The 20,428-nt window shown below is 36.0% G+C and overlaps 1 protein-coding gene across 2 annotated transcripts in view; it reads left to right on the forward strand.

Annotated features, from left to right (window-relative positions):
- Nucleotides 1–20,428, forward strand: part of LOC121415787 (ankyrin repeat and death domain-containing protein 1A-like) — a 45,698-nt gene that overhangs the window by 6,353 nt on the left and 18,917 nt on the right. Inside the window, exons 5-10 of one of the 2 annotated variants that reach the window (XM_041609113.1) lie at nucleotides 142–297; nucleotides 6,522–6,656; nucleotides 12,521–12,619; nucleotides 13,007–13,105; nucleotides 13,445–13,543; nucleotides 14,038–14,046. In XM_041609113.1, the coding sequence (XP_041465047.1) occupies nucleotides 142–297; nucleotides 6,522–6,656; nucleotides 12,521–12,619; nucleotides 13,007–13,105; nucleotides 13,445–13,543; nucleotides 14,038–14,046 (597 nt within the window). The remainder of the gene's footprint in view (nucleotides 1–141; nucleotides 298–6,521; nucleotides 6,657–12,520; nucleotides 12,620–13,006; nucleotides 13,106–13,444; nucleotides 13,544–14,037; nucleotides 14,047–20,428) is intronic. The other variant, XM_041609115.1, reaches the window with a different exon arrangement.

The following is a 20,428-nucleotide window of genomic DNA, read 5'->3' on the forward strand; positions in this document are numbered from 1 at the left end:
GAATCTCATTTAGAAATAATATATAAGAACGAATGAAAAACGTTTGTAGTATAAAGAAGAGAGAGAGAGAAAAAAAATTACACTTGATCAAATTATTCTTTTAAATCATATTATTAACAATGCCATTACCCAACATTGCAGCAAGGAATGACGATCGTCCACTGTGCTGCATCACGGGGACATCGTAATGTCTTGGAGTACATCGTACGGGAACTCCTCGATGAGGACCCAATGGATAGTGACTACGAAGAGGACGAAAGCGGCGGGGGCATCTCTCTAAATGCTGTATCCGGCAAGGTAGGAACGTCTTTACGTACAAATAATGCATTTGCATACGAAATTCGCTTCCAGGGTGTTTATTTCATCACAATCATGGATGAAATGTCTTGGGAGGGGGGGGGGGGGGTGTTCACGAGTCTGATTCAATCCATTGGTTTTTCTTCTGCAGATAAATTATCAAGTATTTTTTTCCAAGCTGCAAAATATTCGAACCGCAATATCAAGTCTTGCTGTGTGTTTTTCTATCGCATACTATTCCACTTTTAAACTTACAGCATTTAATATAACCCAGAATAGACAAATACTATTATTATATGAAAAATATCTATACAACTGAATCATACATATATTCTGTCTCTTTCTACTGTACAGTACATTTTTCTCTCTGTGCATGTCTCCAGAAGAGATATAGTTAAAATTATAATTTTATTCTTTGAAAATATCTTCTTGACTTCATGTTAATAGCCCCAATTTTAGAAGTTTATTTTTAAAGAAATGAAGGCGACATTAAAAAAAGGTTCCATTTTTAAAGGCACCAATCCGCTCCGATAATGACGTATTTCTGTTGAGAATGTTCTATTCATCACATTTTCTAACCCAAGAATCAGCTTCGATTAAAAAAACGTCCTTCTAAATAGGTTTTCCATTTAAATCTGTCCAATATCTGACCAAAAAGCATTTTAAACAACTGAAAAATGTCGATTGAGAGCCATTTTCAAAATAGATTTTCTGTTAGTAGAAGTTAGCATGATCTTAAAAGTACGATGTTTAAAGCATGCATACTTTTGAAGATCATGACTTCTGTATGTATTTTCGATTAAAGTCATGTCGACCTATCTATCGCAAGGCCTGACTCTGTGCAACCGACTTACATGTATCTTTGCTAACAATGATCCGACATAATGCTTTGTGAGTAATCATGTTCTTCATTTTCCTGTGTAATTTCTCCTCGATTTTTTGTTCAATATACTATAAACTAACAATGCGATCTCAGCTAAACTTGTTCTTAACATTGATCAATATATTGTTGAATGCATGATGCGATATTAACCAAATTTTTCTTCTTCGCAATTTCTTCTTCTTTTAAACCAGAACCATACACGGAAATTAATTATTTAACTACCTAGATATGTTTATATATTCATCTTACTTTTATGGATGTAAACTTTCACAAAAGTCGTGTTAAAGGGAAGGAGAGGGGGGGGGGTCACTAACGTGAAGGTGGGAGTTCCTGTCACAGAATTTAATAAATTAAAAGCAGGTAGTTGGTACCCTCGAAAGTAGTGATGGCCCTTTTTTCTTGTAAGAAAATTAGGAACAGGAAAGTGCTCCCGAAGTTTGTGGTGATAGAATTCTTGCTTAGCCGATAATCTTACTTTTCTCGGGGGTCAATAGTGCAAACTAGAGTTACATTGATCGCAATGCAAAATATCGAGAGCTGATCCAGAGTGCGAATTAGATAGGTTGAAATGAAATTTAGATTTTTTTGTTACAGTTGCGATCAAACGCCACTGGGAGAGATAATAATTTTGTATGATTTTTTCCTGATTCGCGTTCCAATAGCATGATAATCACAAATTAACAAGGCCGTCTTGGAATGCTGCTAAAAATATCGTAAGTGGATTGGCGTAAAGACAAGAAATCATCACTGGGACTTCTGCAGCGAAAGTAGAATAGCGCCACTTTTGTCGAGATACACGACTTCGCTGTGATTAGTATTGTTTAATAAATTATGTTCCAGATTGGTTGAGGGAGATCCCCTATAATAATGTTTGATTCTTATCGTGTCTAATGGAAAGGACAGAGATAGCTGTAATTACAAATTCCAAAAACAAAATGTCGTTTGTCTTCCTTCCATGTAAATGCTACAGGTATCGTATTTTAATTTAAAAAATGTATTACTGAACAATACTAATTCAAGATTGATCTCGAAGAGGAAAAGGCGAAATATCGCCAGGAACTTGCCCGGTTTCAAAAGCCAAAGGTAGGATGTCATGTGGGGATGCAGAAAATTTGTCTTTTTGTTGCAACCTCTCCCCATTTTGTAAACGACCTGCACGAAAAGAGGGGAAGGGAAAACACTGATTAAAAACACCCGAAATCACCTAAAAACCCCGACCCCAAAACCCATCAATATTGATCGTTTACAAGTCTGATTAATCTATTTCTTTTCTATTTGATTTAAGTTATAGCTGCTGGTTTTTTCTGCGGAATATCCTTTCTTTCTTGTTTGCTCTTCCCTCTTAATAAAGCAAAACGTAAAATACAAAGGATAAAAGTGCATTTAGACTCTGCATGCAATAAGGTCCTACAATTCAAATTATTGTTTCAAGGGGGAAACTCCTTTGCATAAAAAGGGCATGAACATGATGAATCCAATTCATGGCAAGTTGCACTATCGAAACTGATCAAAGCTGTAACGTTATTTCCAATGACTAATCATCGATCGGCTTGGAATCGGTTTCGTTGGTTCCGATCCGTTCCTGATGAAGTAAGCTGGGAATTCCAAGATATTTGCTCGCAAATCTCGCGGCGGGCTGAATGGGCCTAAATTTCCCCTCGATCGCTTCCTTAAAACTTAATAAAAATTATACTCATGCACTTATAAAATAAAGGCCTAAACTGTGATAACAGATTGCATTTTTTCACAGGATATCACATCAGCATTACAGTCAAGTATATTTCCGGGCGTTGCTTCTGTGTTTAAGAACATGAACGTTGTTAAGTCTTCTGAGAATGCTGATCGGGTAATTTTATTTTTTTCAAACGCGTGCACATTTTGGTCATGTTGGTATTAACAGCGCATCTCATTTTCATTAATTTTTGTTTAATGCAAGATTAAAGAGCAATGCATAAGATGCCTTGCTCAAGGGTCGTGCCGAAAATTGAACCTCGGTCTTTCATGTTGTAACACTCGGCAATGGTACTTAGGAATTTTGTTCCGAGGTGATCGATAGTCATGGATTGTATCGGTTGTCGTCTGCAGAAAGTAAAGTTGAAAGACTCCAGTCCGCCCCGAACAACAAGTTGACTTGAATGAATTGAGACAAACATTTAGACAAGCATTCAGATGCCATGATAGTGTGGTCGGGTAAGAAATAAGAAAGTTGGGGTATTTTTTTTTATTAGTTTCACTCATTTTCACAAAACTGTTGGACGTATAAGACACACCATTGTTAGTTTATGCAAATAATGGAGCCTTTGAGCTGTTAACTATTTCTTTCTGGAATTGTTTATATAAACATCTCTACATTGAGCCTTTACATATATTTATGAAGTCACAACCCATTACGACAATGATGAATTTACGTTTTTTATGAGGTATCAAACCTTTGCAGTCTTTGTTTTGAGGGAATTTTGGAGGGAAATTGAAATATATCACATAAGGAAATAAGGAGTCCATGACGTAATTGGTTTTTCTCATTTGCATAACGCACATACCGGACATGATGCGCACATCACCGTTTTTTCCATCCAGATTTGATGATTTATGCTTGTTTGATTATTCTCTTCTCATTCACAAATATACTTCTTGTTCGGGTGGATTTGCCATTTGCTCTAGATAAGTACATTTAGTTGACAAAGCTGGTGGCTGGTAACATATCGGCTATATGCTTTTTCGTTCTCTGCTCGGTAATGAGGGGATTAATGTATGAATCGCACATTTTTTTTTTGAATTATACCTTATCTTTTATAATTATTCAACAATGTGTCAGAAGCTTTTGCAGATGTTATGGTGAAGATTACGGAACATGGGGATTTTATTAACAGGGTTCCCGGATGGAGCTTGCTAGATAGGAGTTAAAAAAAAGTAATTGAGCTATATTATTCTTATCTCGCAATTCTATTAAAGACGTGTGATGGTTTATAGCCTATGACTGAATGATAAAAAAAAATCCGTTCATGAAATATAGCGCCCTCGTTTTGGTCATTTTTAAAATTTACTTTGAACAAGCTTTAGAACACCGTCTTACAAACTTAGTGATTTCATAACGGAACATTATATTGTACCCTAATTTTTCACCCAAATCCCGTGGTTTGGAGGTGGATCTATCCGAATTAACAAAGCAAAATTAATTTTTTGTTGGATACCCTATATACTTCATTAATCGACACCTTCTGCAAAAATTTAAATACCACGACTTTTACCGGTTCCTCCATGTATGTACATCTTCTGTAAAGTAGGTGCATCCTGATTGCCTCAATGCATACTGTACCAATCTACTATTTACTGAACTATTGTAATGCTCTATTGCTGCATGACATCCTGGAGATGGAAACGTTATTTCAGTAGAGTTTCACCCCATTATTGATTTTCTATACTGTCTGTCTCTATCTACCCAATGCATAATACTTTCTTGAGCTATAATTTCATGATCCATTATTATGTAATATTATACTGGCTTAATTCGCTCCCTTATATTGCTGCATGAGTATGTTTAGCTTCATGCTTGCAATTATTTTCTTTGCATTCTGTACATGCCTCAATGCAATCAACCCTTCCCAACATCGCCAAAAGTTGAGCTTCCGTTAATATATAAGCTTTTATTTCCCTTTCACCTATTAAGGTGAAAATGTATAATCATTTTTCCATTACAATGATTACTGAAAATGTTTTTCTCGTTGTGATGACATGGCGAAATGTTCTTTTTTCCACACTCAGGAAAGTTTTACCTTTTTTTTGAGGGGTGGGGGAGGGGAGGCAAGGTTTTAGCTGCGGAACTACAACGAAGTAGTAGAAAGCTATAAAAAAAACAGGTAAAATTTCTTGATTGTGGAAAAAAAAGAAAAAAAAATTACTATACATACAAAATGACTTCATGTCCTATTATTAGTATTATTATCATTACATTCATATGATTGCAATGCTAATGCAAAATAATTTCTGCCAAAGCTAGACATTTCAGTAAGTATATTTTGAAAATGTATTCATATTGCTAAAAAAAACATTCTAAGCATGTTTTTAGCATGATATTTCAACGCTATGTACGTATTCGATGTCGCTCATTCGTTCTATATTTCGACATTCTAAAAACATTCCCTGTATTCGTTTGAATGGTGATACCCGGGTTTCCTGACATCGCGTCAGTTGGCGTATGTAAGCAACATACAATAACCACGCTATATAAAACAAATTGTCAAACTCAATCGAGCCCTGATACACTCCTAACTAATATTCTGCTTTCTGTTTTTATCACAATCTCCTATTGGTTACAAAGTTACTTCTGATATCATTTTGACCAATCACTATAAAGTGTGTATGCAACGGGAAACAATAGTTAATATCATTTTTTAGAGTTTACAATGTGATAATTCTATAATTTTGAAGAGAATAAAATAAAGCTAGCTGAACACGTCTAAGTACCATTACCATCATTATGTAAAAACCCTCCGGTCAATAAAGATTGTTTTTTCCTCAACATTGTACTCAGGTAATAGACATGGACTTCATGATTTTTACCCTATTTTATTAAAGGGCTACAATGTGCATTTTTTGTATTTTTTTGCAGTATGTTAATTGCACTATTTCATTTTCTCTCCTCTTCTTGCCGTGACCTTGATTTATCACACATCATACACTAACTTCAACAACGTTTGTCGTGATATCATCATCATCTTAATAACTAAAACATTCGACTAACACTTTCATATTTAATCTCGTTCAATGTACATACGATATCGTCAAATATTCACAATGGGGGAATTGTTTGCATGCTATGTTTTCCATCCCCACATAAAACACAATTATTGTCGTCCTAAATTATTTCACATTTAACGTTACTGTGATCATGGATAACATCCTGTTATCTAACGACTCAACGACTCTTAACATGGTGGTATAAAACTGAATTTAAATTCGCATTCTTGGACATAAAAATATATCAACATCATGGTATGCAACTGCACAATATCCAAACATAATTTACAAAAATATCGTACAAGATAACTTAAAAAAATATTTCGTTACTTTTCTTCAACAACCACGCAACGAACATGGTGGTTTTCAATGTAATGGTATACAACATTATCATCATGTACATGGTTGATGTTTACATAACATCGGCACTATCCACCAACGTCATAAACAAATGCATGATGGTGGTGCGCAACATGATGGATATACAACATCATGATATGTACAACATATTGCATACAACATTATCTCTCGGTGAATGTTAACATAACCTCATCGCATTTATCAATGGGCAAACACGGTGACTTACAACTCACATAACAAACAGATGACTGGGTTGTTTAGTGCAGCCGGCAACATGATGGGCAACATTGGCAACCTGGCGACGGGCAAAAAGGGAGAAGAGAAGAAGAAGACGAGAAGTGTGGACTCCTTCGTGGAAAAGAAAACAGACAAGGCAGATGTGAGTTTTTATTTCATTACATTTACATTCATTTTTAGCAGTTTAGTTATTTTGTTATTTAAATCGTGTTTTCGAGTGTTTAACTGTATAAAGAATAGTTCTATTGAAACAAAATAATCAAAGTTTAGGTTATGAAGGTCGATGGTCTAGTGTATACTGTGAGAAATGTTCACATGTCTTACAATACATTATAATATGAGCCTGATTCACTATTCTTATTCTTTTTTATTCTTTTAAAACAACTTTGTGGGAGATAATTATCACGTCATAAAATCATTATTCGTCCACACATGCTTGCAAATGTTGGACAAAGTAGATTTTACATAATGTTAAGTAGTCACTTTGCCGAGAATTTACATCTGACACGACTTGTAAGCTAAAATTGGTTCAAAGAATGGATTTCGTGTGTTTCGTCTGTGTTCATTAATCACCATGTTTCTTTTGATACCAATTTTCCATTAAAACTTCTCCGAGGAGAATACCTCGGATAGGAGGGTAAATCAATACAATTTTCGATAAGATAAAAGTAAAATTTTATGTTTCAGTGTTGAGATTGATATAGAATTTTCGACAGCAAATTCCTGCATACATTGCATAAGGACTTCTCCATATTTATTTAGTGGGAATATATGTAAAGGTTTATATTTATCTTTTTTTGGGGGGGATAATTAAAACATTGTGCCGAACAAAACATTGTTGATATTTCAGCCTTACGCGTTTAAGGAATGAATAATTCCTAAGATTTGTTTTATAAGTATTTTTTGTTTTTTTTCCTTTTCTTAAAAGAATATAGAATGGTAAGTAAAATTGCAAGTGTTTAAACAAACTGCACACTTTGTAAACTGACTGGTCTACAAGACTACGACTGACTTAGATCAAAGCAGTTGCATGACTTGCAGTTGGTCCAGATGACAACATAATTCATTAAACGATATTAAGAATTCGATTCTTTATATCAGGAATACCCTTTTGTTAGTAAACCCCAAGAATTCAGTTCCATTTGATGAAGAGATCTTTAACATGTTAAAACATGTAAAAAATAAATCAGGAATATAAAAGGAATACATTAGAAAATGGCTTGTAATACTCCGCGTAAGTCGGCATACTCAAGTCCCGCTTGAAGAAAGAGTCGCGTTTAAAAACGCAACTCAAGTAATCAATCGCAAGTCTCTAATAGCCGCGTTTCATTGGTTGAAAATTAACTTACGCTTGATTCTTATGGGGTGTTACAAGAAACTTGCGATCAATTGCAAGCCTATTTTTTGTCCCTAAATCAATCATAAGTCTTGCAATTAACTGCAAATTCATGACTGATTGCTAATCTGCTTCTTGAAACATGGAGTGTAATCTGATTTGCTATAGTTAAAATTGCTTTATCAGTTGTAAAATTCCAACGGAATATTTGCAATCTATTTCAAATATTTTCTTGCAACACTCCCTTAGAGTTGTGTTTGATCAAAACTCATTCTGTAACGGTCGCCCGGTGCCACGGTTCCAGGTGTTCCAGCGACAATATTGCTCCGGTGGAAAATCGCCACGTCAGGCCAAACCTAAAACCTATCCTCCAAAACTAAATAAACCCTAATCATTCGCTTTACCTTATTCTGAACCAAACACTATACTACAAACCTAACTCTAACATATGCCCTTGAGAATAAGATCGGAGCAAATGTGGCAGGAGCATCGTGTCGTGTCATCTTTCAGAGACCGTCTCGGAGACCAGGGGCACGTTGAAGAAAGAGTTACAATCAAACGCAACTCTAATAATCATGCGCAATAGCATTTTCAACCAATCAACAGCTCGCATGTGGGACTTGCGATTGATTTTTTAACTTGCATTTAAACGCAACTCTTTCTGCAACACCCGACCCCAGTGTTGATGGTAATCGGTTTGCTCTGCGCTCAACAACGGGCGATAATGGACACATCGCCGGATTAGATGGCGATTCACGGCGGTTTGCCCCCGAAGTTGGATGCAATCAGAGCCATTTATCACAGAGTTTGGCCAGTTCCTTGTATGATAATGTGCGTGTTGCTAGGTAAGGCAATCACACTAAAGATAAATTGCGAAACGATACCAACAGAAATCGAAATGGCCAAACCGCTATGATAAGGGTTTCTGATTGCATCGATCATTGGGGGGCAAAATACCACGAACAGCTATATAAACCGGTGATGTGTGATACCCCTGTTTTCCTTTTCATGTACAAACTTTCCTCATCATTCACTTCATCACTTTCCTGAATGTGAATTGCTGTGTTTTCAAAAGAATGCTGTGAACTGTCTGTTTTAGAATAGGACTGCTAGCTGCTAGTATAGTTTAAAACCATCTATTCACGACTCTAATTATGATAAGTTTGAAGTTATAAATATTGTGAACTTGCAGATGACATTCGTTTTTCCTTTATACTCTACCGACTACCCCCACGATCAGCGATTGTTTTACCCGGAAGAATTCGATCAAATGAGACGCCGGTCCTCGCTGGCCGCCAACTGCCTCTCAAACAACGCGACGTCATTGGGCGTGACGTCACTTGCGACTCAAGGCCAGCTAAGCGCGTCAAACCCCAGCCTTTGCCGTCGTCTGAACGAGTCTTCGAGGCAGAACTTGAGCGAGGCCTATGATTATTATATCAACTACTCACCCGAGGGCCCGCGCGAGGAGTCGTTCTCACAGAGAATGATAAGAAAAGGACGCTGGCAACCTGAAGTGGAGCAGAGGAAGAAAAAAGCTAAAAAGCGCCATCCCGACTCTTTGATGGAGAAAAAATCAAAGGAGGTATACCGGCACCCGCTTTTTGACGCACTTTGTTTTGACACGGTCGTTCGTACCGGGATCGTCGCGGTTATGACCGGCACTTCGCCATGTTCGCTATACACTTATATTAGCGACCCATCGGTCGTTAGTTCATATTTTCATTGCATGACCATGCATGATGCAGGCTACTCTTCTCTGTTAAATTGTGGTGTCTAAGTAATTTGTGTTAATATGAATAGTACACGTTGTTACCTCACAAACTCATATAATGTTACATCTACATATTTGAATATCATTGTCGTGAGACTGTTGTAATGGTGGTACTGGTAAAAGTGGCACGGGGCTTTAAATTTTCACAGCATAGCCCATGATTTGGACTCCTCTCTCCCTTAACACTGCGCTCTCCTCATTAACCATGCGTAATGGATCTGATTTCCCCGATCAGAAGGGTGCTCGTCATGGTAGAGATCTCTTAAATTCGCATAAAGTTAAAGGTGAAACTGGACTATGTGGCAAACGGGCTAGCTCCAGTTGCACGAATCACTCACGCAGGTTAGCGAAAGTACCTCGGCAAAAGTTCGTGCGTTCGCGGCAAGCCTGTGAATACGCAGTTTTATTCCTCCATACAGTCTGTGACACATCCCGGCAATTTGCTTATATTGTTATACACTCTTAGGGTGCTGAAAATTAAAAAAACAGTGTAATTATTACATTGAAAGCTGTTAAGTTTGTTGTTATTTCCATCTCATTCCACTCCATCCCAAGAATGCATGGTAATTATGACAAACGGCCTTTTCCATTTAGGGCTGTTCGAAAAGATTTCGATGACCGTGGGAGCGATTGTGATATAAAGAGCGAAAATTGTAGCTTATTAACATTATCCTGACATTCCATCGAAGTACAAATAACCCAGTTTGCATTTTGCCTAGATAATAGTTTGTAATAACAGTGTATGTTGGCAGCAAAACACGCTGATCGATACATCATACAGATTTTTTCCACTCGTTTGCAAAGTCGCGCGTACCCCTATAGTGAAAATGCAAACTGAAAATGGATCCAAATCAAATGATTGGTAAAAAGTTATCGCATGACCAGTCATTTTATTTAACCTAACAGGAAATAATTATGCTAGTTACTGGTACACTCTTACACTCGTAAAATGTTGGGCAACATACTGTCCACACAACAATTGGTTTAAAAAAAAATTATCCAACTCTGGGTAGTTTTCAACAAATACTGTGTAGTTCAATCAAAGCATATACATGTATTATTGGTTTAAAACTACTCAGAATTGGATAAAGTTTCAACCAATTGTTGTGTAGACAGTAAGTTGCCCAACATTTTAAGAGTGTAATTAGTCATATTGAAATGTGGACGTTTATCAAATAACATAATCCACATCACTATAAATCACAGCACACACATCAGTTTGCTGATAGAATAGAATAGAATCTTCGGTCCATTCATCATTGGCTATGCCTCAGAGCTCTTCCAAACGTTTACCTCGTGCTGGGTGTATTCTTTCTCGACGATATGTATTTTTTGAATAATAGTTTATTTTGCTCATTAGAAGCATATCATATCTGTATATTTTGGGTAATTGTGGTCTATTTTGCTGCTTTGATATTTTTTTATAAGGGAACCTACATTGTTTCATCTTTCAATCACTGCGCCTTGAGAACTCTGCAGAGTAGACGTGGCGCATCATAAATAAAAATGATAATCATCTTGTGATGGATTTGACATAATTATTGTGTAATTAATTTTGTAATTTTGTAATCAATTGTTGTACACTTTTAAAAATGTTGGGCGACATATATACTGTCCACACAACAATCGGTTAAAACTTTATCCGATTCTGGGTAGTTTTAAACCGATAATGTGTGCCTTGGGTGAAAACTAGACAGTATTGGTTGAAAACTACCCAGAGTTGGATAATTTTTTTTACCAATAATGTTGTGTAGACAGTATGTTGCCCAAGAGTTTAAGAGTGTATTTTATGCCTTCATGATGTACCTGCATGGCCTTTGTGTAATTGAGATCAGGGGCCCGTCTTACAAAGAGTTGCGACTGATCCAATCAATCATAACTCTATGGAAATCCATCAGTGTCCTCTTTTTTTACAGGAAATTTGCACAATGTCCTTTATAAACAAAAAGAAGCACAGTGAATTTTCAAGAAAACGATGAATGCATGAATATTACATCATAGCTAGAAAATATTTTGAACAAACAAGCATAATAGATGTTGACGTTGCTGACCGTTCATAGTTATGATTAATCAGATCAATCGAAATATTTTGTAAGACGGGGCCCTGTTTTGCTTCTTTGTAGTTATCTTGCTTGCTGGGGTTATGATGGAATTTGAATATTGTTTCCTTGTCATAATTTTCGCACTCTGTTCACCGACGAGGAATATACAAATGTGATATTTTGTGTATATAGCGAGCATGTCGTGTCGTATAGATTTGGAGATGAAGCGCATATTGTGAACCAAACAGTGGTGTGTTAGGACTTTGATTTAAATCCATGCTTTTTATCATTGTTGATTGACAAAGGTGACATATTATTGATATTTTTATGTGTATACAATATCAACTGACACAGAGACCGCTAATTGGAAGCTGGAAACTAAGTAATACATATTTATTCTCTGTATATCGATAACTTGATTATAGTCAAATTATAATGTAATAAAAAAAATCCCATGCAGATTATGATATTTGAAAATGAGCCAGGGGTGTTTGATACTCTCTAAATCCCTCAGATTAAAAGTCAATCGAATAAATTGTGGTCAGGGTCCAATCTAAAATTGAATCGAAAGTTTTAATCAAATAAGATTGAGTTACGAATCTATCAGATGGAAAACTTAAATCCAACTTTCGACTAGTCCCTGATCCCAATCTATTTCAATGTAAGGAATATAGAGAGTATTTAATTACCTTATACTTCAACTTTAGAGAGAGAGAGAGAAAAAGAATGTTTCGTATAGATGGGCATGAACTTATTTTCGAAGCTTACTACATTGGGATATGCAAAATTGTTACGTTCTTCAATGTGATTATGATACCGACATTTTAAATTTCTTTAATTTAATCACTTTTTAGGGTGGGAAGTCACCCCTTCACGTGGCGGCAGAGCACGGACAAGTCTCGGCGCTAGAGTACCTGGCCAAAGTAAAGTGCAACAAATTCGCCAGAACAGGCGTAAGGATTCTTTGTTTTATTTGATTTTGATGCTTATTTCTGCACAATTTTGTTTTTATCATAAAATTATCTCTATAGCAGATCAAATAGTCTGGTGACTAATGCTTGTTTAAATGTAGGTGGGAAGTGTAACTTAATAAAAAAGCCTGTCTGATTGAGCAATTATCAGTTTGGCACGGGAATGTTGCCCAATGATTTTCTTTTTTAACAATTCATGTCACATGATCGTTTCAATTCGGTCTACTGCATAGAAGTAATTGACTATGTAACTCTGAAATGAAAATCGAAAAACACTTAACAAACTAAATAGAAATACATATAAAACGAATGTAAAGTAGTAATTTTCAATGATTCCAATGCATCAATCTTTACTCTTTTGACACACAGGACGGTTCTACATCGCTCCATCTCGCGGCGGGAAATGGACATGTTGATATGGTTTCCAAGCTACTCGAGTATGAACTTGATATCAACATCAGAAATGAGGTAAAATAGTGATGCTTTGAATTTATGAAATGTTTAGTAGTAATTGTAATTCCAACTGACAGCGGTAGCAACACTTTACATTAATGGAGGGGGGTTGAAACTGACACCGGTTGGTGTTCCTAGGGGACCGCATCCTATATATTATAAGGTGTTACAATTACACTCTATGTAGATATTGAACATAGCACCAAACGGTGTAAAAATAACAAACAAAGGTGTTGTAATAACACCCTCAGCCTCCGGCGTCAAATGTTTAGTGTTAGTTTAACACTTTGGGCTATATCTGATAAAAAAAATGCCTGCCTTAACACATTACAATGTCTTGCTCAATACAAACAGGAAGGGAAAACGCCATTGCTGATGGCTGCTGAATCCGGTCATGCTAGTATCGTCGAGCTATTACTATCCAAGGGAGCCGATGGCAACGCTCAAGCAAACGTGAGTTTACGTTTATCTTTTACACTTACTTTTGACCTTACACTCTCTCTCTCAATCAATCAATCAATCAATCAATCGATCGATCAATCAATCAGGCAATATTATCGTCTTACTAACCAATACAAAACATACCAATCAAATTCTTTCTTTACTTTGTCCTCCTGTAGTAAGACCATAAAGACTATAATTAATAATGTGATAGCTATTCAATTGCAATATTTGATTTGCATCAAGAAGTCTCGTCTTGTGCCGGCATAGTAATTCCCGCCTACCATTTTCGATCGTCAGCGAAAAGGCTTGGTGAACCCCTCGTCCACATTAACACGTGACCATACTCGATATAGGCCAGTTCGATCGAATCGTTAACTAGAGTGTAAACGCTGTTTCTCCGTCTTAGTAAAGTGTTAAATTTCCATTTACAAACCTGACGTTTCCTAATAATATATTTTTTTAACTTTTAACATGCTTTTTTTCTTATTGGATGCTTTGAACAGGAGAGAGCGGTAAGTAAAAAAGAGAATGACACCATTATCGATGTTGGTGTGCGATGACTAACAAATTGTCCTTCTGTTGCGAGACTCGGTGTCAGAAATCTGATCACATATCAAAAATTAATTCACTTATCACTCGACAAATTTTTCATTATTGCTGGTTTCCATGGCAACCAGTGAGTTCGCTTACAATTTCATTTTCCAACTGCACATGGGAAAGCCAAGGAGCCAGTTCCCTGATTGGCTGGCGCTATGAGCCACACACACCCACATTATCTCTCTCTTGTAATTTGACATTAGTGCACCTACTCATTTATCTTAAGTCACCGAATTGGGGATGTATGTTTGTGGTCTCATACACTCCAAAATTTGAATTAAGCCCACTAACCGAGTCCATGCATTTCGGGACATTATACGTGGCATTGGTTTGATAACCGGAGACTTATGGCCGAACGAAAACATTTTACAAACATGAGTTAACTACATATGAAGCGGTTTGAATGATTGTCAAGGATGCAAACATACAGACTTTTAATTTCATTGCTATTATACACTCATCATCATCATCGTCGTCGTCGTCTTCGTCACCATCATCATCATCATCATCATCATCATCAGCATTATCATCATCATCATCATCATTATCATTATCATCATCATTATCATCATCATCATCATCATCATCATCATCATCATCATTAACATCATCATTAACATCATCATTATCATTATCATCATCATCATCATCATCATCATTATCATCATCATCATCATTAACATCATCATTGTCATCATCATCATCATTATCATCATCATTATCATCATCATCATCATCATCATCATCATCATCATCATCATCATCATCATCATCATCATCATCATTATCATCATCGTCATCATCATCATCACCATCAACAGCAGCATCAATATTTGCGTAATTCTTGGCACTTTTACAACTGTAAAACATTATTTTAGGATGAAATGTCAGACGAGTCTTTCGTAAAACCTGCTCTCCTGGTGGATTTAAGACAAACCTCATGCAAGCAATATCTTGCTAAAATTCAGACGAAGGCCTAACACGAACTCATTTTTTTGTACAATGAAATATTCAAAGTCATGTGACAATAGGAACATTTAGGAGCGATTTATTAACCATTACTGGTCTCATCATACATGTCATGAGTAAAATAGAATTTGATATAAATAAAAACAAAACACTATTCGCAGCATTGTTTTTGAAATAACTCTTGTAGTTGATTTTTTTAAAAACACATGCCGTGTAAGTCAATTTTGAGTGCTCTCCTCGGTTATATTAACCAGTATTCATTATTCCAGTGAATAGTTATTACTACTGTTTGTCAATGTCACAATCTTTCTTTGAATAATAAAAGGCCACTGGCAACACGTGTGTACAAAACACATGTCAATGAAATATCGTCCGCAATTCCATCGCGAGGATAAATACAAAAATAAAGTTTTTCTGATATGGATCTTCTCCCACTAAATGTTTTGATTTAAGAAAACAAACAAACAAATATTGCAAAAATAATAATAATACAATAGTTTGGGGTTTTTGCTGAGAAAGATGATCGTCTGTTTTATGATTGATGTTTAGAGGATTTTAAGAAATACGATGATTCATTATTATACTTCGTCAATTTAAACAAGGGGTGGAAATGGGGGGTGGCTAAAGTAATCGGTGCAGTGGTTACTAAATTGTGTAATATGATCAAATGTAAATATATATTCGCTGTTTGAAAATTTTCCTGCTTTGGTCGTGAGCTTTTTGAACAATTCGGCCTCGCGATCCCCCATTTTTTAACATAAATTTCTAAATGATTTTGGAGTTATTATTTTGTTTTCATTTTAGTGACTGAAAGTACTTCACGATTGAGTTTGATCATATTTTTTATCATACATCCCACATTCTGGTAAACAAACTATAAAGAAAATGTCTATGTAAATGAATGAGTCGTTTGAGTTTTGGATGGTGCATTGTAATCGAAAGCTTTCGAACAAGCGCAGCGAGAGAGAGAGGGGAGCCAAAAATGTGAGCGCTATTGAGAACACGCGTTTACCACACAAACGTCTATGAAATATATTCAGCTTTTTCATTTAGAGCTTATCGATATCTGGGCCCCGGCTTGCAAAGAGTTGCAATTGATCCAATCAATTGCAACTATGGAAAGCCAGTAAAGCCAACATATAAAATGCATGTTTATTTTAAAAAGATGTAGATATGAAAGTATATACATAAATTCATTCATTTCTTGACAATTTGGTGTGATCTCCTTTGTTTACGAAGGACATTTTGCAAATTTCATGTAGAAAAAAAATTTATGACACTGATGCATTTTCTGTAGAGTTACGATTGATTGGGTCAATCGTAACTCTTTGTAAGACGGGGCCCAGTTGTATTGGGAGGGGGTAAGTCCCCCCTATGAAAATTTGTGAAACTGCATCATTTTTAAACTTCACATATCACTGTACATAATGAAGGAAAAATGTGCTCCAATCGCATTTGTAAGAAGCTTGGTTGCTTCGTTCCCCAGAATACTTACGTTTTTAGAACGTTTTACTTATTCTCAGTCACCAAGTAATAGAAATGTTTCTGGATAGGGTCTAAAATGTAGTATCAAATTTCTACTTGCATGTAATATGTTTGATTAAAAAAAATCTTTGAAATAGAAAATAATTATCATTAATGTGGTGTAGAAAATAGTATGTTGAAGGAAAGTCGATGATAAGCAAGAGCTTGAAAATACTATTAAATGAATGCATATAAATGAAATAAAATTATTTTAGTTAATTTTTAAGAGTCCCCTGCATGCGAACGCGCATCATTATGCCAGTGTATTGGGGATTTATTGGCTATTAAGGAAGCTTATGAATGCGGTGGGTGTTTAATTGAGATTCCTTTGTATTTTATGGATTTTGTTCATGATAATCTAAACGAATAGAGAGCGATATTATCTTTTCCATCAACTATCTTTCAAATGGAATTTGAATTCCTGTAATTGTGCATGAATATATTTCCTTGAAATAAATGCGGGGCATTCTAAATTGCTTGAGGAAAATATCAAGAGAGACAAAAATATTTTTTTCCGGAACATGTCTTCTTAAAGAGAAATGCCAGTAGTTGCAGTAAACACTGATATCATGAGAAAGTCTGTAAAACCAGGCTTAATTGTCAGTATATCATCGAGGATCTAGATCTGGTACAGTTACATAAACTGAACTTTGTGAAATCTTGAAATCTACGCTGAAAAATGTTCACACTGAAGATCACCAACACAGATAGGCACACGTGGGACAGTGTAATTATTATTTGCTGGAATAAAGACCCGACGGAAGTGACCGAATCCGCGCTTATTTTGCTGATATCTCAGCAATTACACAATTTCTTCCAGAATCCTTAGGCACATATTTTTTATTCATACAAACAGACACTTTGGTTGTCATATTAGATTCTGTAAAAAGTCATTTTGAGATCGTTACCAGAACTGGAATTTATCTTTAATATACCATTATACTGAATGCGCGTTTATTTACTACTACTACTACTACTACTACTACTACTACTACTACTACTACTACTACTACTACTACTACTACTACTACTACTACTACTACTACTACTACTACTACTACTACTACTTCTTCTTCTACTACTACTACTTCTACTACTACTTCTTCTTCTACTACTACTACTACTACTACTACTACTACTACTACTTCTACTACTACTACTACTACTACTACTACTACTACTACTACTACTACTACTACTACTACTACTACTACTACTTCTACTACTACTACTACTACTACTACTACTACTATTTCTACTACTACTACTACTTCTACTATACTACTTCTACTACTACTACTACTACTACTACTACTACTACTACTACTACTACTACTACTACTACTACTACTACTACTACTACTACTATTTCTACTACTACTACTACTACTACTACTACTATTTCTACTACTACTACTTCTACTATACTACTTCTACTACTACTACTACTACTACTACTACTACTACTACTACTACTACTACTACTACTACTACTACTACTACTACTACTACTACTACTTCTACTACTACTTCTACTACTACTACTACTACTACTACTTATACTAATACTATTTTTTTGTAGCAAGAAACACATTTTTCCATTCAGTTTAGTACTGACGAGGCTCATATTTTTCCTTTCTTCGGCCAAGAATATGAATGATTACCCCCTATTTTTGTTATCACCGCTCCGGAATAGGAGAGATTTCCAATTTTACCGTTATCGCCATTAAAAAAAGAAATGTATTTCTGACCTCATTTCTTGGTTAAAATTTCATTTGTAAAGTGTTTAAGTTCTTCCATTTTATCTATTTACGTTTTTGTTATCATTGGTTCGACTTCTTTTGTGTAACTTAAAGATAGCTTCGAAAGCAGACGGAGAAAAATCATTTGATAATTCAATTCCCTTTGGGCAGTTATTACCAAGTAGTAATACACAATTCAGTTTCATAGAGGAGGCTACCATCATGATCTGGATAAATAAACATCTGAAAAAATATAAACCAAAAAGAAAAAAAGAAAGAACAAAAAGTGCTGCAAAACGGAATTATATTTGTGTCCCAGAAGTAAAATAACCCGGGAATATGATATGCTTACAGTGTTGGTTAACAATAGCAATAACTGATGCATATAGATTATATTTTTCCATCGGTTGCTCCGGTCATTATTCTCTAGGGGATTTTCCTTTTTTGATTTGATGAAAAGGAGTGAGTGAGGACAATCAATGGAGGATAGAGGAAGTAGGAAGGGATGAATACCTATTGAATTCCCATGGGGGTGGTGAGATGAGATGGGTAGAAACAGGGTATTGTGTAGGGGGGGGGGGGGGGGGGGGGAGAAATGAGAGATAGAGAAAGAAAGAGAAAGATAGTGGTGCGGAGTGTGATATACATACAAGAAAAGAAGGAGGGGAGTGGATGGGATGAGAGGGGGAGGGAGGGAGGGTGTTGGTGGGTGGGGGGAGGGGGTAGCGAGGACTAGAAACATATTGAAAGGACTGGATACCATGCCGGATGGTGATATGGTATAGAAAGGGGAAAAATTGTTGCAAACTGGAAAAGGCAGCACAGGGTGGAAGGGGGGGGGGGTGAGAGATATAGAAAGAAAGAGAAAGAGTGTGTGAGAGAGAGAGGGGGGGGGGGGGGGGGGGAGACGGGCAGACAGACAAAGGAAACATGCGCGACGTACAGAAAATAAAATAGGGACGACAGAAATATCCTATAGCCTTAACTTTCTTCATGATATTTAAATTCTACCCATAGAAACCTTTTTTTAAAGTTAAGTTTAGATATGTTCTATTCTGATATAAAAACAGTATATGCGGTCAAATGCTATCAAGGAGTAACCAGCAACTGGTAATTCCTTGATGCTATTTGTAATGTTACGTTCGTATTGTCAGTTATCGCGGTTATGTAATATGATATTTCATTTGATCTTTACGAAGACAGTAGGATTGCGTGTGTTTCTTTGAATCTAATTCTGTGGTTTTTCATTGTTTCAAACTGATAAATGAAGTTGTAATTTCAAAGCGTGATTTCATATTACAGCCCCAATAGCAGAAAACGACAAAAAAAAGATAAAGTACATGATTCAACACATACACAATACCAACTTGAATTATGTAAATCTAATTATAAAAGGAAACTTGTTGCACGACATACTGTTTTTGGACGAACTCAATGTGATATATATATGCGGTTTTTTTAGGTATAGTTCCGGCTAAGAATGAGTACGCATAATAGATGCTCTGTGATTATGGTGAACAACTAAAGATTATTGTTTAGTATCATTTCCAGTCAGCTTTTGATAGTGAGTGAATCTAGCTAATTGAATCAAACATAATATAGTGATTTTATACAGAATATAAGGACCTCGTTTGCTTTAAGACGCTGTATCTATCACTTTTACAGGGATGACACTTATTTAGGATTCATGTTTTTGGCCCCCAAAAAGTCAGCAGAAGAAAATACGTCACCCTTGACTATGCACAGCAAATCTGTGGTGTAAACCGATGTACATAGAGGACCACACCAGTTATTTTACACCGGTGTTGAATTGGTGGTGTTAGTTTTACACCTGTAGGTGTTATTACAACACCTTTTGTTGTTACATTTACACTCTTTGGTGATATGTTTAATCTCTAGGGTGTAATTTTAACACCTCAGGGTGTGGTCCTCTATTAACACCAATTGGTGTCAGTTATACCACCGCAGATTTTACAGTGTGTGTTGATGTCGAAAGCAGAACAAAATACAGCGTTCTGAAATTTACACGAGGGAGTTTTCGCGATCATCACGCCGACGCTTC

The sequence above is a fragment of the Lytechinus variegatus genome, chromosome 5, assembly GCF_018143015.1.
Source record: "Lytechinus variegatus isolate NC3 chromosome 5, Lvar_3.0, whole genome shotgun sequence".
NCBI lineage: Eukaryota > Metazoa > Echinodermata > Echinoidea > Temnopleuroida > Toxopneustidae > Lytechinus > Lytechinus variegatus.